The sequence below is a fragment of the Papio anubis genome, chromosome 6 (assembly GCF_008728515.1).
Source record: "Papio anubis isolate 15944 chromosome 6, Panubis1.0, whole genome shotgun sequence".
In the NCBI taxonomy this organism is placed as follows: Eukaryota; Metazoa; Chordata; class Mammalia; order Primates; family Cercopithecidae; genus Papio; species Papio anubis.
The window spans coordinates 101,455,863-101,480,526 of NC_044981.1; the positions used below are offsets into that span (position 1 = coordinate 101,455,863).

Sequence of the window (24,664 nt, forward strand, 5' to 3'; positions counted from 1 at the left end):
TGTTTTGTAATGAGAAGCAGGAATGCAAGGTCCACGCTCTTAATAATAAACAAACAGGACATTGTATGCCATCATCACAGGATGTCCTTCCTTCAACAGAGGACTGACTGGGCTGGAGGAAAAGCTGGCCGGGGCTCAGAATAAGCCCCACTAATTACTGCCTCCAACCGCTTTCCACTTGCAGTGATCAGTTCAATATTCCTCTGAACTGTGAAACGACTAATGCTCTACATTTTACTTACACTCCTGGGAAGTCAGCCTGTGGGTTCTGGGAGGAGAGGAAAGGAAAACAAACATTAATATGCAGAATTATAACTTTTTCCTATTTCCCTATTTACTAAATAGTTAAAAGAGGAAAGTTCGTTCTGCCAAGTTTGAACGTTAGCAGGAGAAATGGAATGTTACAACTTTTGGGGCGGGGGGCGGGGAAACGTGCGTTACATACACAACAGCTTGAGGACCAGACAGCTCCACTGTATTACATTAGCTGCAAAAACAGTTTAACCTACTCTTTTGAAGTAAGAGTTGTGTCTTTTGTACCCGGGGAATTGAGCTGAGAAATTACAAAATGTGTAGTCAAATTTTAAGTTTTCTTAATTTAAGGAACGTGCGCCCCCTAATTCTGCCGCGCCAGGAAGGAGGGCGATCTGGAGTGTTTAGAATACAATAGAGCCCAAGTAAGCTGTTGAGGTTAAGTGCCTTCAAAGGGAAGTAAGAAGATTCCAAGTCAATGTTGAAATACACATGCGAAGAGAGGAAGCTCTCGGCGGCTGTGCTCGCAATCTGGGGGAAAGCCCTGGGCTCGGCCAGGTGGTGTTGGCCACGTTGGCCACGCCCCCACTTCGCGCAGCCGAGTGGCTAAGGAAATCTTAAGCAGGGAGGGGAAGCCAGACGGTTAACACAAAGTGCTGCCGTGACACTCGGCCCTCCAGTGTTGCGGAGAGGCAAGAGCAGCGAGCGCGGCACCTGTCCGCCCGGAGCTGGGACGCGGGCGCCCGGGCGGCCGAACGAAGCGAGGAGGGACCGCCGAGGTGCGCGTCTGTACGGCTCAGCCCGGCGGGGGACGCGGGGAGAATGTGGACTGGGTAGAGATGAGCGAGACTTTTCTCAGATGTTGGATATTTGCTTGGAAAAACGTGTGGGTACGACCTTGGTAAGGAACTTGAATTTTTTTTTTTAATTCTGAAATTGACCTGAAAACTTTCTTTTCTTTTCCTTTATTATTATTATTATTATTATTATTTTTTTTTTTTTGCTGATGTCGCAGTAGAAACATGCTTCTGCTTTAGTGCACTTAGTGCTGTCAAACATTTGTGAGACTTTCCTTATGAATCATTAACCCTTTCAATTCTAGACATAATTGCCAATTCATTGAAATTTCAGTAGTGGTTCCAGCTCACACTCGTCAAACTATTCCGGGTTGGCTGAAGTTTTCAATTTTATTTTATTTTTAACATGTATTTGGCATCATGGCTCTACATGTTGGAACTAAATAAAAATAAGCAGGTTTGCTTAAATCATAACAGGGAAAAACAACTTTGCATCCAACTTTTTTTTTTTAAGAGCATCCTATTTAAGTGGAAGAATGTAAAAACCTCCTTGAAGGGCTTCCACAGAATGTTACGTTTACATTTTAACAAGTACACATTCTTACATGGAAATGATACCCATATTCCTCATTTTTATCAAACACGTCTATATGAGAAAGCCCTTACAGAAGTTGTTTACCTTTTTTGGCCTTTGGAAAACACTTTTCTGAGTGTGAGGGAGGATTTGGGGGAATATCCTCATCAATGTACAAGTGGAAGCAGAGCTTGTCCTCCAAGTCTTCTAAATTTGTTAGAACTTTAGTTACAGTAAACTGTAGTACATCAGTGACTTCTGGGAATTCATACACTTTCAGATTTAAATGGAAAGTGCTATTTGTAGCTGAGGGCTTCTAAAGGAATTCTCTCCAGGGAATTTTAGTGAACAGTTTTATGTTTTGTTTTTGCCTTTTCAATTTGGTGTGAGATGCTTGCAAGTCAGAAGACACTGCAGGCTGTTTTCCCCTTCACCCATTTTTCCTCCTCTTTTCCTGTGGTCCAAGTGATTTCTAAGAGGCCGTAGCTCAGTGATGCTGGCAGGATGCAACCCTTTTCAGTCTTCCATGTGGAGGATGAAAGAGAGCTCGCAGCAGAGGGAGGAGGCAGTTGTTTTGAAAGTTGTTTTGCGTTGGGAGCTGGTGGGAAAGTTCAGTCTTCCCCATTTGGAAAAGGCAGGCTGGGTTCCGCTCCTGCACCACACGCGCTTTCCATTTTTAGCTTCATTCAGAGGCAGACAGAGCTCCTTCCTCTTCCTCTCCTTGTTTGTGACACTTTTCTGAGGCAGCTTTTCCACAGTGTCGAGGGTCTGGCGGCCATGACCCCAGGCATTCTGGGACACTGAACTGTGTGCCCAGAACATTTTTCTGCCGTGAGAGGTAAAGCCAGGGATTGTTCAGAGGTGATTTTTTTTTTCCTTTTCCCCACAGTGAGGTTGCCACATTCTTTTTTTTTTTTTAGAGTAGCATTTTAAAACCTTGTTTCTTTTCAAGGCAGTTTACTTTATACGGCTTTTTGGCTCTTACTCAACTGTACCAAGCACTCTGCATCTGCTTTTAAAGTCTTCAGACTACTGTATTAGTCATAGCCTCTCAGAGGGAGCCACAGGAACGGCGGGACAATGGGGATTAAAGGCCTTTCCCTTCTCTTCCAGGCTGCCCCCAAGTGTAGCTCCAGCACTGTGAGGTTTCAGGGATTGGCAGAGGGGACCAAGGGGACCATGAAAATGGACATGGAGGATGCGGATATGACTCTGTGGACAGAGGCTGAGTTTGAAGAGAAGTGTACATACATTGTGAACGACCACCCCTGGGATTCTGGTGCTGATGGCGGGACTTCGGTTCAGGCGGAGGCATCCTTACCAAGGAATCTGCTTTTCAAGTATGCCACCAACAGCAGAGAGGTAAGCCTCTGGTTTATTGACGAAGAAGATTGGGGACCTGGCGCCAAATCTCCCTACTAACCCTTGAGGCCTTGTATTATCTCTGAAAACCTCTGAGAATCTGTAAGTATCAGTAAATAATTGATTGCTTGATTCAATTCTTGCATTGCTTTCTTTCTCTTTCCCTAAACCATTTCCTTCTTATTTCCTCCAGCCTTCAACTGTTCCATACTAATTAGTAAACAGTTAAATATTTTGGCAAATTGACACGTCTCAGAAAAGCAACTTGCAGCATAGGGTGGGTGAAATTGTCAGTGAACTTCAAGAAAGCTCTGGGCCCACTGGCCCTAGTGCCCCTGTTGTATAATATCTCTTAAGGGAGAAAACATTTTCTTAGAAAAAACAGTTTTAATGATTCTTTTGTCTGTCTTTGGTAATTAGTTGGCTTTATTCTTTTTAACGAGCCAGCTTTATTAGCTGGGTTTCTAAAATTATTCTCAAAACTTTGACGTGTTTATGAAGTGAAGTGATGGTATAAGCCGAGAAAGGGGGTCATGTAAAAGTGTCCTCTGTCCGGATGACTTCAGAGCTAACCAGTGTTTATCTGCAGCAGCTCCTTTGCTGGGGCTGGGCTGACAGGCCAATTCCTTATTGGCCTCTGAAGTGGGTACACTCTTTGTTGTTTCAAAGGGGATGAAAACCCAAACTTGGAATGAGCAACTGATGTGTGTTTACCTTTATATAAAGCTTATAGCTAGGCGTGCTGTTCAGCTGTGAAATAACTTGCAGAACCACCTCTTGTTTTCAGAATTTGGCTTACTATAGCTGTACTTACTAGTCTACTACTGGGTTGCGTTGGATGAAATGACCCCTCAGCAGGCTCCCCATACCACCATGAGCACAGAGCACTGTCAGTTCTATTACTTCCTTCAGAAAGTAGGGAAAGGGGATGATTGGCCCTAGGAATCCAGAATTTGGTACTGGGACTGTTGCTTACAGCCATGTCAATTCACTTTCCCCCTTCCCTAAGGAATATTATTTGAAGCAATCCGGGAGACTGGGAAACTCTTTGTCTCTTTCCTGTTTGTGTGTCTGAGTCCAGTGTTTTTGGTGAGGGGGAGACACAGCTGTCTAAAATTAAATAGAGCCACGATGCTCAGTCTTTCTTTTTTCCCCCGCTGCTGGGTGAATGGAGGCAGATTTTATAAAAAATAAAATTTAAATTCTAGTTGTACGTGAATGTTACCAAAAAATTTAACCCTAGAGGTCAGCCTTAATTATACCTCTTTCTGAAAGTAATGCTCTTCTTAATAGAAAGTCTCTCAATATGTGGCCTTGGAATGAATGTAGAATTTGTTTGGGTATATAAGGTTTGACGATGGCTTTAAAAGGTGTAGTGTGTTTTTTCCCCATATCAAGTTTGACCAGATTCATTTGTGCCGTGTTGCCCTGTCCAGCCCTTTGGGACTGAAATAAAAATTTCCATTCTGTGGGTCATCTTTGCCTTTTAATTCTATAATGTTCTTATCCTTAGTTCAGCTCTTAGCTTAAGTTTTTCAATTTCCATCATTCTCCTTTAAAATCATAGCTAAGTCAAGTAATGCTCTTAGATCATTTTAGTTCAAGGTTCAGAAAGATAGTCACTTACCCAAAGGCATATAGGCAAAGCCAGCTCTGGGACTTGAAGCAAAGTTCTTCTGACTTCTCCAATGAGTGCTTCTCGATTATGCTACACTAGCCCCTCTTGGTGTCACTGTGGTTTTAGTTATCATCTTAACATATTTCAGACCAATCCTTAAGCTATTTTGTGTTTTTTTTTTTCCCTCTGAATGTAGAACTTCCTATATCAATATATTAAGCAACCAAAAAACAGACAGTGCCTGTGTTCCTGAAGAGGGTCCTTTGAAACTAACCTAAGAGGTCAGGATTCTCTTATCCTATTTCCCTATCTTGCATTTAACTGAAGCACTTGAATAGAGGATAGTATATCTTTAAAACCTAATCATAAAGTCAAGCAAGGAGTAAGCTTGAATGTAATACTCTCTTAAGCTTACTCTGGAATTTGTACCTGTTTTTCTGTTTCTCTCCTTTGTTTTTGAACTTTGGGAAAGGACAGCTCCCTTAGAAGGTGAAAGAAGATGGTGGAGTTGAGCCATTAAGGGTAGGATAGCTGCAAACCAGTTCCGGGACAGCAACATCAAGGACTAATGAAATGTTTACATTATCTTTATTCAGTTAGTTCTTTAAGTTCCATGAGCCATTGAAATAGGAAGAGTCTTTCTATATGTACTTTTTATCTGACTTATTAATCTTGCCCTTCTTTAAATGTTTTCATTTAAATAGCAAAAGATGTTACAGTATGTACTATTGTGCTGACATACTGGGGAATTTTTTTTTTTACAAGACCATTTTTCATTATGAATTTGTACAATGTGTCAGCACCTTTTTTTTTTTTTTTTGGTTAAAACAAAACATACAAATCATATTTCTGATCTTGACCCTCATTTTTAGATTGGGTTTAGAATCATTCAGCACCTTTAATGAAACTGTTCTTACTTCCTATTTCCAGAACTAAAATCAAATATAGACCTACTATTCAAAACTTTGAAAATGTTTTAAACTGATGGGTTATTCTTTTATGGGGGTTTTCCCCATGTCCTCCTGAAATAATCTCTTATGACTACTTGACTACAGAAAAATCAGTTCAAGCATTTATATTTCAGAAGTGTTGCCCTGTAGAGTTTCTGCCCTCGGTTGAGACTGCTTGCACTCAAGAGGCACCATGGCTCTTTGAGTCTAACCTCCCTGTATTGTGGCTGATAAACATCAGACAGATCGTGAGGACTCCCTTGGTGTCCATTCCGATCGAAGTCCATTATTAACTCAAGCCATCTGTAAAAAGTATCTAACCATAACATGCAATTCCCTCTTCATACTGCCTTTTATTTGAGAAATGAGGTACCAAGGCATCACCGTGTTTCCTTTAATAAAAAGATAATGAAGAAGGAAACCTTCTTCAAACAACTTTGTTCACTTCACTCCTTTTTAAAATGGGGTGATTGCTGGGTGTGGTGGCTCATGCCTGTAATCCCAGCACTTTGGGAGGCTGAGGAGGGCAGATCACCTGAGGTCAGAAGTTCAAGACCAGTCTAGCCAACATGGTGAAATCCAATCTCTACTAAAAATACAAAAATTAGCCGGGCATGGTGGCAGGCGCCTGTAATCCCAGCTACCTGGGAGGCTGAAGTAGGAGAATCACTTGAACGTGGGAGGTGGAGTGAGCTGAGATCATGCCATTGCACTCCAGCACAGGCAACAGGAGTGAAACCCTGTTTCTAAATAAATAAAATAAAATAAATAAAATAAAAATGTGGTGATTGCAGGCTGAAGGTCTTGGTCACTACTGAGTTCCAGTCCTCTCAAGACAAACATTCATATGGTCAAAACAGAATTATAATCTAACGAGTCATTCTTACAGAGTGGGATTCGGGGAGGGAAAAGAGATAGCTAGTAATTTAAATGATCTTAATGTAATTTGGGGAGAGGATGATCAGATGACATTTAGACTTGGATACTGTTTCTGCTTCAAACCCACTGCTGTGTGTGTCTGTTTGCATACTCTAAAAAAGGAATTTGCAGGGGGAAAAAAAAAAAACACCTATATTGTTCTTGTTATCAGACTTCCATTAAGCACTGCAACTCAACCCATCCTAAACTGTAAAATCTCCTTCATTGTGTAAAACTAAAAAGAAGCCCTGTGTTTTGTCCGGAAGCTGTGGATGGCAGGGCGTGTTCTGTAACTGAGGCCACGCACAGAGACAAATCTGCTCAAGTGGTGGAGGGGTCTGCCCTGCACATAAAGAGCTTCTGTAGGAGCAGGTGAAGCAGGGAGGTATTGAAGCCCAGTGTCCTCTCGCTGTTCGTTTATAGAAGGCACACAACGGCCCGTCCCCAGCAGTAATTCTTTAGGACCCTGGTCAGTTCCAGTGAAGTTTCCTTCCTGAGTTAGGTGAACACATTCTTTGTCTTTTTAGCACTATGAAGTTTAAGGCACACACCAGGTTCCTTCTTAATATTTGCTTGGTTCAAAGACAGACTGTTACAAACTATGGGTCAGGGAGATGGGTAGTCTAAGATGCACATTCTGGATCTTTCTAGGACCAGAGGGAGACTTAGTACTTGGTTTTTCACTTCCCTTTAAAAACAGTCCTGATTCCTATTCCCCCTCCAAAGTTACCTGGACAAGCACAATAGTCTTAGAGTTTCAGCTTTTATGGCGTCTGTGAATAATGTCTCAGATGTGCATTTGAGATGAAGATGTTTATTGTGTATTAGAACGCTAGACTTAGAATGGATATAGGTGGTTTGTAAGCACCTTCCAGTTTTGAAATTTTATGATTTTGTATCTATCTATAGCTGTGAGTTTCTATGTGCCCTATAGCACTGTATGTATTGAAATTTAAAATATTAGAGCTCTGTCCCTTTCCTAATGATAACCTAATATTGAAGCTCTTTAATTTGTCTGGGGTTTGAGGATTATCGTAGACCTCTCTTCCACCACAGAGCCTTTTCTTTTTAATTGTTCTCCTGTCTGGCCTGTTGAATTGTGTTTGTAAGGTTAGAGATGGCAAGAGCTACTTCCGGTGCTGCTTTATAGCTCACTAGTGACGAGTCCATAATTGTGCTCAAAAAGGTATTGGGTAGCTTATGCTTTCTAGCTGACTTCTTTTTGGGCACAAGAAAATGTGTGTAAGATTGATAACTGAAAACCTAGAGGCCCATTCTGTAAAAGAATGGCAATTTGGAAGAAGAACCACAACCTCAGTGTAGTGCTCCTTGTTGGTAATCAAGCTGTGACTCCCAAGACATCATCTGTCAGAGACTATAATTTAAAACAAAGTTGATGAACCAGTTGAGTGCCTTTCTTAAAATTACTGCTGTAAAGTTGATATGTTGAAAATATCAACTGCTAATTATTGGCTCACCAACAAATGGCATGATTTGTTTTTCCTGTTTGTCATTCTAATATTACAGAATAATCACTGAAATATGAATATCAAATGATTTGCATGTCATAGAATTCAATTCCATGAATTTTCCAAATTAATTAGATTTTATAATATGTCCAAAACAATGAGCCTCTGAATAAGTCTACTAAAGCTTTAGATATATATATATTTATATCTCAAGACTGCTCGGAGATACTCTTGTCCCCAGTAGTTTTACTGCCAACAAATACCAATAATGACAAACGGTGATTAAAAGGGCAGATAGATGTAAATGAAGGCAGAGGAGGAGGATGAAATGAACATCTGCTTTTTTCAGCTCTCTGACAGAAATTCATAAAGGACCAAAAATAACACTCTTGTTTCAACTTGTGTTAGGTGTAGGAAAATTTTCTTTTTTTCTCTTTCCAGTCTGAGTATGCTTCATTGATTTGTATATTGAATACTAAATTGTTTCAGAAAAAAAAAATCATTGGCTGATGAGACACTTAAATGAGAAAAGCTAGTCTGTCACAGGCATGTAGGTGTGCCATATCTATTTAAATAGAGGTTTAAATTATTGATGAGACTTAATGAGGAACTGGTGTATATTGTAACCAGAATAGTAGATTCCACTGTGAACAATCTGTGTGCATTGATGGAGTCACATATTTGAGTCTACCATTTCAGGTACATGAATGCACAGGAGCTACTGGGGATATAAAAACTGGAAAATAAACATTATCATCTATTACCACTCCCTCCTCCTTGGTGCATTTTAGTAAAGAATTCAGTCAAGTGATTGGTAGGCTGTCTTGAATGAGGAGAAAATAAAAATAGGAAAGCGAGAGAATAAAAACCAAAACAAAACTGTGACTGCAAACTGTTGTAAAGGACTACTTGCAGAGGAGTTCTATTGAATAGTGACGAATTGCTTCCTGATTCATGGTTGGTGATTTTTTTACCCTCTCAAAGAGAAATGTATTATTAAGGAGGAACTGGTATAGTTAACATGTTTCTTTAGCAAGGCCCTACAAAGTTAAAATGTGTGATGCATCCAGTCTGAGGTCATTTCCTCAGATCTTAGAACCTACAGCTTTCCTCAGTATAAACTCAGTTTCAAAGGAGGGCTTTTGGCCAGGCATGGTGGCTCAGCCTGTAATCTCAGCACTTTGGGAGGCCGAGGTGGGAGTATCGCTTGAGTCCAGGAGTTTTGAGACAAGGCTGGGCAACATGGTGAGACCACCCTTCTCAACAACAACAAAAATTAGTTGGGCGTGATGGTGCATGCCTGTAGTCCCAGCTACTCAGGAGGCTGAGGTGGGAGGATCGCTTGATCCTGGGAGGTCTAGGCTGCAGTGAGCTAAGATCAAGTCACTGCATTCCAGCCTGGGTGACAGAGGGAGACCTTGTCTTTAAAACACACACACACACACACACACACACACGAGGGCCTATGACCACTCTTGAGTAGAAGACTCGAGAACAAAGTAGAAGACCAGAGAAGAACAAAGTTACTTGAAAGATCTCTTATTAAAGAGAATATACAAGCTATGAAAACACACACACACACACACACACACACACACACACACACACCCCTCATCTGGAATGAAAAAAACATAATACATTTGGTTTCTGGTTCCTTAGGCTGTTATGGAACAACCAAAGAACATTATTTTGGTTTCTGAGGTCAAAACTATTTTATTCCCCTCAAGCACACTATGCTTATGGTTTGAGGGAGAATGAGAAATAGGAAACTAGAAACAGGCTGAAATGATCTAATCTTGACCATCTAATTCTGTAGTGTCTTATTCTCATTCTAAAAGAGAATGGCTGTCTTCTCTGTTCTAGTATAAAAAGTCATGATAAAAATAAAGGATCCTTTATTACCAGACAGTAATCCCCTAGACTGTTTTAATGCTTGGTTGAGTATTTGCTTATGATCTCAGACTTTAAAAGATGGTCTCCTATGGTGAAACTTGTTAATTATGTGGGCATTATTAATGTCTGTTCTACTTATCAAAATTTTATCATTGTTAGTTGTATTACCACTTGACAGTCCAATTTATTTAATTGAAAGATTGGTTAACATTTTACAGTTAAAGTAATTGTTTCCTGTGTTTTTTCCTGTTTAGGTTATTGGAGTGATGAGTAAAGAATACATACCAAAGGGCACACGTTTTGGACCCCTAATAGGTGAAATCTACACCAATGACACAGTTCCCAAGAACGCCAACAGGAAATATTTTTGGAGGGTAAGTAAGGGAAATTTCTTCAGATCCATTAAATGTTAGGAAAAAATGGAGCTAAAAGAGCTGGGTGGCTCACCTCCTTTCTCATCCCGTGCTGAGAAATGCTGGGGCTCACCCATAAGTATCCGGCATCCCCATGGACACAGGGAATTCTGAACAAATGTGATGAAACCGATTAAATGTTTGGCCTGTAGGTGGTTAGTGATGGAGATATGGGCTATATGTGAATCTTGATTTTTGCAATTCATTAGAGCTTTGTAATGAAAAGAAACAGTTTGTTGCTTGCTTTAAGGATAGGTTCATTTGCATTTCTCTGCAAGGAAGTAGTAATGAGTCACCACACCTTAGATTTCACCCCTTTTTGATTTCTTGCTGACTTTAATTGAATGGAAGAGTTATCACAAATGAATTATCTTTTTTTTTTCTTCTTCTTTTTTTTTTTTGAGACGGAATCTCACTCTGTTGCCAGGCTGGAGTGCAGTGGTGCGATCTCGGCTCACTGCAACCTCTGCCTCCTGGGTTCAAGCGATTATCCTGCCTCAGCCTCCCAAGTAGCTGGGACTACAGGTGCTTGCCACCATGCCCAGTTAATTTTTGTATTTTTAATAGAGATGGGGTTCCACCATGTTGGCCATGATGGTCTCGATCTCTTGACCTCGTGATCCGCCTGCCTCGGCCTCCCAAAGTGCTGGAATTACAGGTAGGAGCCACCACGCCCAGCCAGGAATGACACAAATGAATTACCTTAAAAGTAAATGCCATTAAGAAAGGATAGCTGGAAGATGGGTTGAGGGGAATGGAGGACCACAGAACTAGTCCTATTTAAATACATGTGCACCGTAAACGATTCCATTTGACAATAGGTTAATTATCTCATAGCATAAGGAAAATGCTTAACAGTCATGCAAGATGATGAGCTTTCCTATAGAATCCAACCAAAAGATCTAGCCAGTACAATTTCCTTTGCTATATTAGGGCTAGAAAGGCCCCCAGAGGTGAACTAATTAGATGGAATCCTTGAATAAAAGACTAGATTAGCAGTGAACAGAAAAAAGACAGATTGCTTTCCTTCTTCCCATAGATGTCTCAGGGATATTTCGTTTCCTCAGAAGATAAAGATATGGTTATTTAAATTTAGTAAGCGTTTTTGTGCATACTTACATGAAATGTACATTATTTGAATTCTTTAAAAAGAAACAGCTGCATGATAACCAAAATTGCTATGCTTGCTTTAGCTGGTATTTTTGCCTAGAACAATTATCGTTCGGGCAAGAAGCTATTCCTAAGAAACAATATTCTTAATCCAGGAAGTTTTGCATTTTTAGAAATGTATCTTACTATCTCCCAAGCAAAAGAGGGTAGTTACATATTCACTAAGAATCATGTGCTCGCAATTTTTATTTAATAATTATTCCTGCTTAAAATACATTAATCACCTGACTTATAATGGTGGAACCATGAGTGCATTTTTGCCTTTATTGTCAATAAAGTCTTCTCAGAAGTGAGCCATAAAGGTGCATAGTTCTTGGAGTTAAAGGTCTGAATTAAGACAATCCAGCATAAGTCTCATTAATGTATGATTATTTTGAGAAAAGGCAAGAAACACCTAAAAATCTCCCCTCACTGTCCAGTTCCCTGTTTCATTTAAAGATTCACTATAAGTAACTGAAAGGCTTTCCTTGGGAGGATTTATTTGAATCAGCCTTTCACATGCAAAGGATATTGTAGAACATCCCGGTTTTGCTGGCAGGAATATGAACATCTGTTGTGAGGAAAGAAAAAGTTTCATGCAAATTACACAGCCAAAGAAGGGATGTTCAAGTTGAGAAACCAGTGACATTTCTTGTAACTGTACTATGAATCAGCACATTTTAATCTACTAGATAATATATGGAAGTTCAGGAAGGTGGTAGGAAACGGTGTTCATTTTACGTATGCCTTATTGTATTTTGTGTGTGAGTGGCTTCACGGCATCGACATTGCTGTTTTTAAATGAGGATACAGTAAATTGCAGTCCAAGGAAGGCTAACTGGAATCAACATACCCGTAGCTTTAGAAAGCAGTTTCCGCCCCAGCGAAGAGTGCAAGAGCGATGGAACCCCATGTTCCTGGAAGTTTGCACATCAGAGTAAACAAACTTGAAAACCCCTCTTGATAGCAGAATTCACCCAGCCTTGTTCCATTTTCTCTTAACAAAACACACCGCAAAAGCTCTCACAAGCTGCTTTGATGAAGCCACATGTATTTCCCCCTTCACAATTTACAGGAAGTTACTCTTAAAAGAAAGTGATTCTGGTGTTTACCGCCTGTGTTAAAGGGACAGAGTTCCTTTTTATTTCTGATAACGTTTGAACGAAATACAGAAACTATCTGTAGACTAGCACAGTCGGTACGTGAGTAAGGAAAAGCAATAACCTGCTGTCCGGTGAGCGCAAAATTCCTGCTACGAACAGTGCCTTACTACTGCTTGGAGACTGCAAGTCGCAGATCACACTAGGTATTGACTGATTGTATATGTATAAGGGCATTTCTTAAAGTCTGAAGTAAAGGTGGTACCTCCTAAAAAGAGGGAGGGAGAAAAAACTCTGTGTGGAAGGATAAGGAGTGTGTTTATAGTTTCAGTAAGAGTGTACATTTTAATTTTTCTTCTTCCTCTGCCTCTTTGCCAAGTATCGTGAGTGCATCTGTTAACCAGAAGTAGTATTACTCTAGGACAAACTTCGAATTCTTCATTCTGCGTTGCCTTTAAGGAACAACATACTTTCTTCCTGTTCTTCTTCCAAAAACACATGCCTATGGCTCTGTGTGTGGTGTTTTAGCCAGCCTCCTCCCAGATAAGGGGTTCCCTCTTCCCTCGTTTGAATTAAAAGGAAAGTGCAAGTCTGGACATGTTTATCAAGAGGAAAAGTGACTTCTCAGTAATAGACTGTCAGATTCTGGCTGCTTGCCCCAGTATTCACTTTGTTATGGCAGGTGAAGTTCACCTTTGCCCCACCCAGTGTTTCCACAAAAAGGCAAGGTTCCAAGTATTCATATGAACAAGTGTTACTTTAGGACTTGGAGGGTTGGGGGTGGAGGATGTTTGCATAGTTGAAGCCTTGGGCGGGGGTGTAGGAAACGGCGAGTACAGAGGCCATAGAAAAAGCTGAGACTCAGTTTGACGTCGTCAGCCGGCTTGGTCTTCTACCCAGTGACTCAAAGCACTAAAAGTCAGCATAATCGGAACTGAAGTCAGTAGCATCGCCCATTTGCCATTCACTGCAATAGCAAAAGTAGTACTCTGTGGTGGGTTAATCGGTTTGAGGCAGCTCCTTAAATGAACATTTGTGTTTCATTTTTCTGTTATTTTCCCGAACATGAAAAGACGATAAAACTGAAATGGAAAAGGTAACTGACAAAGTGTGCCTTACCTGTTTCCGTCCTGATTTCTGCTGATTCAAGACGATTCTGGCTAAACTGATTTGATTCTTTTTCTAACTAGGCAGTAGGGGATCAGAAATCACACACGGTACCGGCTGTGTTTATTCTGAGAGGTGCTGGGGAGCTTTGGGGTTGACTTCCTTTTACATGCCTGTCTTCTCTTTCGGACAGATCTATTCCAGAGGGGAGCTTCACCACTTCATTGATGGCTTTAATGAAGAGAAAAGCAACTGGATGCGCTATGTGAATCCAGCGCACTCTCCCCGGGAGCAAAACCTGGCTGCGTGTCAGAACGGGATGAACATCTACTTCTACACCATTAAGCCCATCCCTGCCAACCAGGAACTTCTTGTGTGGTATTGTCGGGACTTTGCAGAAAGGCTTCACTACCCTTATCCCGGAGAGCTGACAATGATGAATCTCAGTAAGTGGATTACAGAAGAAAAAAAATTAAAAATGCCAGTAATGTCAGTTCTGCCCCTGTGAACTAATAACATGTTGTTTAATTACACTGCTTGGTCATGTGTTGGATGAAGTAGGTGGCTTAAGCTAGGGACTAGGAAGAGGAAAAACATTTTTTGAGTCCCTATTAACTATTATGAAACTTGATCATTAAACAAATATATATATATATATATATGAAGAGCTACCTTGAGTTTTGAATTCAGAATGTTACAGGAAGAAATATATGTCCAATTCTAATTTATCCAAAAGCAGCTGGGAGAATTGCAGGGATTGGTCCAGACATGCTGCATATGCAAGGTATAGCCCTCATCTGTGGTAGTTTGTCAGGACTTAGACTACATCAGAACATTTATAGATGTACATTTGAATGTACAGTTAGGATCTGATGTGGAACATTGTAAGATCATTGCTAGAAAAACTTCGTCATAATTTTTCAGTATTATTCTAAGTGAATAACCGTAAAGATTTTATATCTTAGCTTCCTTCCTTACAGTAAAAAACTATCTGATCTCTTGATCAGTATTATAGTAGCCACCTATCACCTTATCTTAACAAATTCTCAATTCCTGAGGTTTCTATGCTTTTACTTCTTTTATTGGGTTAAAATTGCTGTCATGACCTCTCTCTGCAGAGGGCTGCGTCATTTTAGTCATTCTCAAGTGGTCTCTGTGAGCAATTGAAGAATTGTCGTAAGATTCTAACCTCTGCTGTAACTATGCTTGTGTGTTGTTGGTTAGACCACTAAGTCTTATTAGCAGTTTTAAAAATTAGTTCCTTTTGGTTTAGAAGTTAAGACTAGATGCTGAAGTTTTTATAACTTTTTGTTTTGATATCATTTCAAACTTAAGAAAACATTTTGAGAAAAAGACAAAGAATTTCCAGTTACCTTTACCCAGGTTTACCAATTATTGATATACTGTCCGTTTGCTTTATCGGAAGGCTAAATTGTTTTAGTTCTCATTTTCACCTTTGAGACATTTGGAATAAATGTCAATGTTAACATAAATTGGAATTTTGACTTTGATTTTAGGACCAACGAGCAAACCAAGTACTTACCCTAGTCATATATAATCCAGCTGTATGGTTATTTGGTATTCAGTCCACACTTCATTTTACTTGATCTCCCTTAAGATTGTGTTCGCAGTTTTCTGAAAATCTGGGGCTATAAAAGCACCAGGACCTCCCCCGTAGGATCCCGTTTTAAGACATGTGTTTGGGGTCCTTACACAACAGGTTACCCTTGAGCTTCAGGAAAAGAACTGGCTCGCAGTTCCCCAGTTCCAGCTTGATGGGTCTAATCAGGTACTGACTAAAAAGGTGGCAGTTCTTTTCCCTCCTCTCTCTTCAGCACTCCCTGAGACTCTGGACACTCTGTCATATCCCTGGGGCTGAACCTCCCAGGAGCCGTTCGGTTGTTTTGGCATCTGTGTGTGCCAGGCCCAGTGCTGAGGACCTAGTAACAAAAGACAAATGCACAGGCACAGCAGCATTTTTGGGGAACTCATTTTCCAGCTGGGCATCTCAGGAGAAGCGCACAGCTCCCTCCTGGCTTTCTTAACATAGTGAGCCACTTCCTCTTAAGAGTCTCCCTACATTCCTTGAGTTTAATCATTCATGGATTCAGAGGAAAGTCTTTTGATTTTTGCTTTTCTTTAAACAGTTCATTTGAGGTTACCTACCCCAGTGACTTTGCACCAACCACCAAGAAACTTTTTTGCGTGTTTCCCGCACCCTGTGCCAATCAAGGGAAGGGTTTAAAGGCCTGGCGTTTTTATTCCTCAAGGAAAGACTTTGCACAGTATTTTAAGGTTCAAGTGCTTCTCCTTTGTGTTCAGAAGCAACTCTCATATATACTGTGAAATGACACCTTTTATTTATCCCTTTTTATTTATGCAGTAGGTCCCCTTTTATTGTGGCAGAATTTTTTCTAAATGGTGGTTTAGCATTTTCAAGCACATTTCATTGTCCAATATTCATAGTAAAGAATGAGAGTTAACAATAACCAGTCACATTAAAACAAGATTCCTGCTGCCAATTGTGAAACCAGTTGTCTTAGGCGTGGCAGCTGATGATTGAGACTGTGATCAGGAAAATTTCCACTATTTCATCAGGCCTAATAGGTAGATTGTGTCTCCAAATGAATTGTGTTGGTTTCTGTGCTTAAAGCACAATAGAGGTGGTGCAAGAATCTCCATGAGGGCTTAAATGGCAGTGATGGTTCAGGCGGTAGAGTTTGGAGAAGAAGGGATTTGCAACAAACCAAAGGAAAGAAAAGCAAGTAGCCAGAAATCACAAACTGGCATTTTTCTAAAAACAAAGGAAAAGGAATAAAAGAACTAATAAGTTTGAAACCCCCACCCCTCCCAAATTGGGGGGGGGGGGTATTTTTTTTCTGTCTATCTAACTAACCCATCTAGAAAACAGTTGACCAAATTATAGACTTCTAAATGTTCATCTGCTTTCTCAGTTTCAGTTGAAAAGAGACTTTGTTTTGCCTACTGCAGAACTTCTAGGTTCTTTCTTATAGTCTTGGGGTTCTTATTATAGATCGAAAATGTGAGTCGGCATAATTAAGCCATTCGGAGTCTTCAGAAGCAGTTCACTCTTGAAATGACTCCGTCCGCCTACAGCCATTTAAGATTTCAGAACAAAAACAGATCTTGATTTTCTTTTTCATGTTAACTCAAGCTGCTGCTGAGTGGGAGAGTCAGAAATGACACCAGCTCCACTGATTACTCAGCTGCTGAAGGATGATTTTTTAAAATGCACCTTTACTGTATATGGACTTCCTAATTTCCACCTGTAGAGCATCTTAGGGAGGCTAACATGTCACTCTGGATGTTCTTTTAGAATAAGATGCAATCTATTTTTCCGAAGGCATTAGAGATAGCAAACATTTATTGTGAGTTTACTATATACTGGGCACTGGGCTAAGCATTTTGCATAGAAAGTTTAAAATTCTGACTTTTTTGTTGGCCCAATCATAAGTTTCATATCAGTTCAATATTCAAATTATAGTAAGGTGCTTAAGAAGAACGCCTGGCTAAATGTGAGGGGCACTGCCACAAATGGACTGAAACTTGATGCTTATTGCAAATTTATGCTTATTATTTGTTAAATTATAGAACCAAGGGAGTATGAAAGCCACTGGAAAAAATATGAAACTTAGATACATAATTTGCCACCTAAAAATGGCTCAAAGTCATGAGGATAAAGTTTTTTGTATTTTCATTTTATTCGAGTGGCATCGTTTTTAAAAATCATTATGAATTTGACCCTATATAGATGTTTCCAAATCATTCTTTTTCACCTTCATAAAATTCCTTCCTGTGGCTGTGAGATGCCTTGCCTATCAGTTTTCAAGCTTAATTGTCTTTCTCATCCTTTACCATTTTAGCTTTAAAAAACAAAAGTGACAATTAGAACTTCCTGCCTGCTGGGCCTCACTGAAAGACCGATATTGGCCTGATAAGGAGATATTTATTTTAGTTTAGTGGCTTCAGAAATCCCTCTCCCTCAGCAAGCTTTCCATCTCGGCCCCCCATCAGCATCGTCCCTGATAGCAGTGTTCTCTGTGTTTATTCTGGGGCTTCAGGCTCGCCCAGGAGGAACTGATAACAGCTGGCAGGAGATAACATTCTCTAAGGGGCTCTCAAATTGGAATCCCTCAAGCCAGTCAGCCTAGAGAATACATTTGAAGGGTTCAGTTCTGGAGTTTCACAGAGTTCATTTCTAGACCTATCAGATAGCAAGCCTGGAGTTCTTTCTCAACTAATCAAGCAGGGACATTTTTCAGACGATGAAGGATATTTGCACAAAGGCTTCAGCGCAATCCCCCAGACTTGCTGCCTCTGAAGGCATCTCCACACATCGACAACGGCTGATGCCTTTGGTGCGTTCCTAGGGCAGATGTCCTGACTTGAGTGACTGTCCTCCAATAATCAGAGCTCAAACTAAACATCATATGTTTTACTTTTGGTTTCCAGGCAAGGCTGAGCAGGGAATTTTCAGTTTTCCCTGCTCAGATGGGTGTTTTCCTGAAGGCATCATTTATTGTGTGGCGAGGACACAAGGCTGGCTGTGGCAGGGAAGGTCTAGAACTGTCCTCATTGCTGCTGTTCCTAAATAGTATCTTTACCAAGTAATAACGTGCCGTCTTTGGGAATAAGTGCTTTCCTCTTAGCCTGTTCTGTTTTCTTGGGTGCGCTAAGTAATTGAACTGGCTCAGGAAGTACCTATTGTGGTTTGGCAGAGGTGACTGTCACGCCTTGTGACTCCAGGGGCCAGCACTGCTGGAATCCTGGCTAGACCAGACCGAGCCTTGGTGAAATGCTGTCTGCACATTGCAAGGAAGGGTGGCATTCACTTCGCTAAGCTCCTTGGCATAGGCAGTTTGAACAGGGCTTTATCAAATTCGTATTCAACAAGAGTAGAGGTGAAAATTGATGACTGTGTATTACTTGAAATGAGTCTTAATCTTTCACATTTAGTTCTCAGGGTGTGCTGATTTCCTTTAGGTAAACCATGAACATCAGAAAGACTTTTATTAACCTATGACAGGGTCCCCACCCCAGTATTTTTCCACTCCATTAAAATGGAAGCTATCTTTTTTTTTTTTTTTTTTTTTTTTTGAGACAGAGTTTCTCACTCTTGTTGCCCAGTCTAGAGTGCAATGGCACGATCTTGGCTCACCACAACCTCCGCCTCCTGGGTTCAAGCGATTCTTCTGCCTCAGCCTCCCAAGTAGCTGGGATTACAGGCATGCACCACCGCGCCCAGCTAATTTTGTATTTTTAGTAGAGATGGGGTTTCTCCATGTTGGTCAGTCTAGTCTCGAACTTCCGACCTCAGGTGATCCGCCTGCCTCGGCCTCCCAAAGTGCTGGGATTACAGGCGTGAGCCACCGCATCTGGCATAGGCTATTTTACTCCAGCTTAAACAGCAATTTTCTATCATAAGGTCTGTACTAATGAAAACAGAATTACCCAAGGCTGCTGTTTGTTCTGTCCGTGCTGCCATTGTCCCCATTTTGCTGAGGAGGAAATGGAACTGCACTTTTGAGTGAGTGGCCCAGAGCCCTCTAGAATGAGAGCGCGTTGGAAGCCAGATATGTGGCGATTGTGTCGCTAGCTGGTACTCAGGTTTTCTCGAGAAGGAGGAGCAACTTTGGCAATTTTGTTTCAGTTCTCTCTAGCCCGCTGTGTAATCGCCCCGTTTTCTTTACTTCAGCACAAACACAGAGCAATCTCAAGCAGCCGAGCACTGAGAAAAATGAACTCTGCCCAAAGAATGTCCCAAAAAGAGAGCACAGCGTCAAAGAAATCCTAAAACTGGACTCCAACCCCTCCAAAGGAAAGGACCTCTACCGTTCGAACATTTCACCCCTCACGTCAGAAAAGGACCTCGATGACTTTAGAAGACATGGGAGCCCCGAAATGCCCTTCTACCCTCGCGTCGTTTACCCTATCCGGGCCCCTCTGCCGGAAGACTTTTTGAAAGCTTCCCTGGCCTACGGGATGGAGAGACCCACGTACATCACTCGCTCCCCCATTCCGTCCTCCACCACTCCAAGCCCCTCTGCAAGAAGCAGCCCGGACCAAAGCCTCAAGAGCTCTAGCCCTCACAGCAGCCCCGGGAATACGGTGTCCCCTGTGGGCCCCGGCTCTCAAGAGCACCGGGACTCCTACGCTTACTTGAACGCGCCCTACGGCACGGAAGGTTTGGGCTCCTACCCTGGTTACGCACCCCTGCCCCACCTCCCGCCAGCTTTCATCCCCTCCTACAATGCTCACTACCCCAAGTTCCTCCTGCCCCCCTACGGCATGAATTGTAATGGCCTGAGCGCTGTGAGCAGCATGAATGGCATCAACAACTTCGGCCTCTTCCCGAGGCTGTGCCCTGTCTACAGCAATCTCCTCGGTGGGGGCAGCCTGCCCCACCCCATGCTCAACCCCACTTCTCTCCCGAGCTCGCTACCTTCAGATGGAGCCCGGAGGCTGCTCCAGCCGGAGCATCCCAGGGAGGTGCTTGTCCCGGCGCCCCACAGTGCCTTCTCCCTTACCGGGGCCGCCGCCAGCATGAAGGACAAGGCCTGTAGCCCCACAAGCGGGTCTCCCACGGCGGGAACAGCCGCCACGGCAGAACATGTGGTGCAGCCCAAAGCTACCTCAGCAGCTATGGCAGCCCCCAGCAGCGACGAAGCCATGAATCTCATTAAAAACAAAAGAAACATGACCGGCTACAAGACCCTTCCCTACCCGCTGAAGAAGCAGAACGGCAAGATCAAGTACGAATGCAACGTTTGCGCCAAGACTTTCGGCCAGCTCTCCAATCTGAAGGTAGGCCTTGAGAGAGAGCAGTCGGAGGGGCTGTGAGTGCATGCTTGTGTTTGTGTTTAGCTTGCTTTCCACGGGGTATCGATTGCATTTGCAGTCGTATGAGCCCCAGGTTGGGAATAGTGGGTATAGATTCTGCCTGGCTTTTGCCACTTCTAGCTCTTTGACTTTGGACAAGTGACTTCCCTTCTCCTGATTTGCTTCTGAATAATAAAAACATTAGGGGTTTGGACTAGAAGATTAGGTGAAACCCTGCTAGCCTGTGATTTTTGTGCTTTTAGTTTAAGAAAAGCACCATTCTGAAAACATGAAGATTTTTTCTTTTTGAGACTGTCTTGATGCTTTTCTTAAGATATTTGCATCATCAACACTTGAGTCTTTGAGCAGAAATGTTAGGTCTCAGAGCCAGCTTGAGAGCAGAGCTAACACATGTGGCTTCTTCCCAGGTCCACCTGAGAGTGCACAGTGGAGAACGGCCTTTCAAATGTCAGACTTGCAACAAGGGCTTTACTCAGCTCGCCCACCTACAGAAACACTACCTGGTACACACGGGAGAAAAGCCACATGAATGCCAGGTGCGCAGTATTTTCTGGGTAGACCTTCTGACCTTTGTAGAAAATGTCTGTGAGTCACCCTCCCATGTCCTATATAGCCCGTAGTTAAAGCCAACACCAGATTCTGCCTTGTCCCGGGCTGATGGCACTATGGGCCTCCCCAGTGCTCTGTATCTGCTGATGACCTGAGATGACACAGCCAGCTTCCAGTGGGTGGGAAAATGGTAGGGGAAATAAACAGCCACTCGTGTGCCGTGTGCCCACATCCCCCTGTTTGCTTAATACCACACTGGAGGTGCCACAAGGAGGCTTCTCACCTCCCAGGTTGCTGGGCGTTGGCCTGTAAGCCTGCCCCTCCAATTGGCAGCTCTTAATCTTCTGGCCTTCCTGTCTCCCTTCCCTACTGTCTCTCTCCCCTACACTGTAGGTCTGCCACAAGCGATTTAGCAGCACCAGCAATCTCAAGACCCACCTGCGACTCCATTCTGGAGAGAAACCGTACCAATGCAAGGTGTGCCCTGCCAAGTTCACCCAGTTTGTGCACCTGAAACTGCACAAGCGTCTGCACACTCGAGAGCGGCCCCACAAGTGCTCCCAGTGCCACAAGAACTACATCCATCTCTGTAGCCTCAAGGTTCACCTGAAAGGGAACTGCGCTGCGGCCCCGGCGCCCGGGCTGCCCTTGGAAGATCTGACCCGAATCAATGAAGAAATCGAGAAGTTTGACATCAGTGACAATGCTGACCGGCTCGAGGACGTGGAGGATGACATTAGTGTGATCTCTGTAGTGGAGAAGGAAATTCTGGCCGTGGTCAGAAAAGAGAAAGAAGAAACTGGCCTGAAAGTGTCTTTGCAAAGAAACATGGGGAATGGACTCCTCTCCTCAGGGTGCAGCCTTTATGAGTCATCAGATCTACCCCTCATGAAGTTGCCTCCCAGCAACCCACTACCTCTGGTACCTGTAAAGGTCAAACAAGAAACAATCGAACCAATGGATCCTTAAGATTTTCAGAAAACACTTGTTTTGTTTCTTAAGTTATGACTTGGTGAGTCAGGGTGCCTATAGGAAGTTGCTTGTACATAATTCCAGCTCTGCAAAGCTCTCTCAACAGCAAATGGTTTCCCCTCACCCCTGGAATTAAAGAAGGAACTCCAAAGTTACTGAAATCTCAGGGCATGAACAAGGCAAAGGCCATATATATATATATATATATACACACACACACACATATTATGTATACTTATTTACACCTGTGTCTATATATTTGCCCCTGTGTATTTTGAATATTTGTGTGGATACGTTTGCATAGCCTTCCATTACTAAGACTATTGCCTAGTCATAATTATTTTTTCAATGATAATACTTCATAATTTATTACACAATTTATCATTCAGAAAGCAATAATTAAAAAAGTTTACAATGACTGGAAAGATTCCTTGTAATTTGAGTATAAATGTATTTTTGTCTTGTGGCCATTCTTTGTAGATAATTTCTGCACATCTGTATAAGTACCTAAGATTTAGTTAAACAAATATATGACTTCAGTCAACCTCTCTCTCTAATAATGGTTTGAAAATGAGGTTTGGGTAATTGCCAATGTTAGACAGTTGATGTGTTCATTCCTGGGATCCTATCATTTGAACAGCATTGTCCATAACTTGAGGGTATGTGTGCAGAATTACCCAAGAATAACTTAAGTAGAAGAAACAAGAAAGGGAATCTTGTCTATTTTTGTTGATAGTTCATGTTTTTCCCCCCGCCACAATTTTACCAGAAGGGTGACGGGAAGGCTTTACCAACCTGTCTCTCTCTCCAAAAGAGCAGAATCCTCCCACCGCCCTGCCCACCCCCCGAGTCCTATGGCCATTCAGAGCAGCCATATGACTTTTACATCCATTGTATTATCAGAAAATGTGAAAAAGACAAATTGCCATGTTTTAAAACCACTGCAAAATTTTCCCCAAAGCATAGGTGGCTTTGTATGTGTGAGGTTTGGGACTTGAGTCAGGGTGGTGTTCTGTTGTTGGTTTTTGTTGCTTTTTTTTTTTTTTTTAATGTCAAAATTGCACAGACATGGTGCTCTACCAGGAAGGATTTGCGGTAGATAGGCTCAGGCCACACTTTAAAAGCAAACACACAACAAAAAACGGGTATTCTAGTCATCTTGGGGTAAAAGCGGGTAATGAACATTCCTATCCCCAACACATCAATTGTATTTTTTTCTGTAAAACTCAGATTTTCCTCAGTATTTGTGTTTTTACATTTTATGGTTAATTTAATGGAAGATGAAAGGGCATTGCAAAGTTGTTCAACAACAGTTACCTCATTGAGTGTGTCCAGTAATGCAGGAAATGATGTCTTATCTAATGATTTGCTTCTCTAGAGGAGAAACCAAGTAAATGTGCTCCAGCAAGATAGACTTTGTGTCATTCTATCTTTTATTCTGCTAAGCCCAAAGATTACATGTTGGTGTTCAAAGTGTAGCAAAAAATGATGTATATTTATAAATCTATTTATACCACTATATCATATGTATATATATTTATAACCACTTAAATTGTGAGCCAAGCCATGTAAAAGATCTACTTTTTCTAAGGGCAAAAAAAAGAAAAATCGTTTCTGAGACTTTGCTTAATAGTTGGTGGCCTCACGATCCCATCAGTATGCTTGGGCACCCCTTGCCTACTGTAAGAGACCCTAAAACCTTGGTGCAGTGGTGGGGGCCGCAAAACAACCAGGGAGGAAGAGATACATCAGTTTTTAGTATTAAGGACCCTCTAAGACGGCTTTTTTTTTTTTTTTTTTTGCCACCTTATGATTATGTGGTCACACCCAAGTCACAGAAATAAAAAACTGACTTTACCACTGTAACTTTTCTCTTTCCCTCCTTACGAAATACTGATACATCACTCTTCAATCTATTTTATAATTGTATTTGACATTTTGTTCACATCAACTAATGTTCACCTGCAGAAGAGAACAAATTTCGAATAATCCAGGGAAACCCAAGAGCCTTACTGGTCTTCTGTAACTAGCAAGACTGACAGTTTTTTTATGTATCAGTGTTTGATTAAACACAGTCCTTAATTGAAGGTAAACCAAAGGATCTCATTGACATTAGACCAAACACTTTTGATTCCCAACTACTCCTTTGTTCTTTGTCTCCTTTTGTGCTTTCCCATAGTGAGAATTTTTATAAAGACTTCCGGCTTCTCTCACCATCCATCCTTCTTTTTTCTGCCTCTTACATGTGAATGTTGAGCCCACAATCAATGGTGGTTTTGTTTTTTTCCTCTACTCAAAGTTAAAACTGACCAAAGTTTGGCTTTTTACTTTGCTAGAACAACAAACTCTCTTATGTTTACATACTGGTTTACAATGTTATTTATGTGCAAATTGTCAAAATGTAAATTAAATATAAATGTTCATGCTTTACCAATCTTTGTCTAGTGTCTTGAGTGAAGGGTCAGTGAGCGACATCTGCATACTGTACAGATGGCACCAGACCAAATTTTGAACACAATACAATTTGCCTCTCCCTTGCACCCACCCCGGTTCTGCTTCAGCAGCAGCCTCTGGGATGCCCTGATCTCCCCCAGCTCCTTCCAGGAGTATATATCTGCGCGATCTGACAGCATCGATCGGTCTCTCATAACTAAGATTTTTCTTCATGAACTATAAAGAT

At 41.7% G+C, this 24,664-nt stretch overlaps 1 protein-coding gene across 6 annotated transcripts; it reads left to right on the forward strand.

The window, feature by feature from the left end:
• Nucleotides 1-745: 745 nt before the first annotated feature.
• PRDM1 (PR/SET domain 1) lies at nucleotides 746-24,419 on the forward strand. Of its 6 annotated transcripts, none has more exons than XM_003897964.5 (7): nucleotides 747-1,153; nucleotides 2,737-2,985; nucleotides 10,088-10,207; nucleotides 13,796-14,048; nucleotides 19,319-20,427; nucleotides 20,871-20,999; nucleotides 21,406-24,419. In XM_003897964.5, the coding sequence occupies exons 1-7, from the start codon at nucleotides 1,112-1,114 to the stop codon at nucleotides 21,979-21,981; spliced, it is 2,478 nt and encodes an 825-aa protein (XP_003898013.1). In that variant the 5' UTR covers nucleotides 747-1,111; the 3' UTR covers nucleotides 21,982-24,419. The 6 variants fall into 6 exon arrangements, with proteins under 6 accessions (XP_009204026.1, XP_003898013.1, XP_021793339.1 ...); XM_021937647.2 differs by having other exon boundaries at nucleotides 753-1,153; nucleotides 2,737-3,087; XM_009205762.4 differs by lacking the exon at nucleotides 20,871-20,999 and having other exon boundaries at nucleotides 746-1,153.
• Nucleotides 24,420-24,664: the final 245 nt, after the last annotated feature.

Excerpts from the sequence above, each read along its gene's own strand:
- PRDM1 (XM_003897964.5), top strand. The coding sequence starts at position 1,112 with ATGTTGGATATTTGCTTGGAAAAACGTGTGGGTACGACCTTG. Across the intron at positions 20,428-20,870 it reads GCCAGCTCTCCAATCTGAAG|GTCCACCTGAGAGTGCACAG; the intron begins GTAGGCCTTGAG and ends GCTTCTTCCCAG. Across the intron at positions 21,000-21,405 it reads AAAAGCCACATGAATGCCAG|GTCTGCCACAAGCGATTTAG; the intron begins GTGCGCAGTATT and ends CCTACACTGTAG.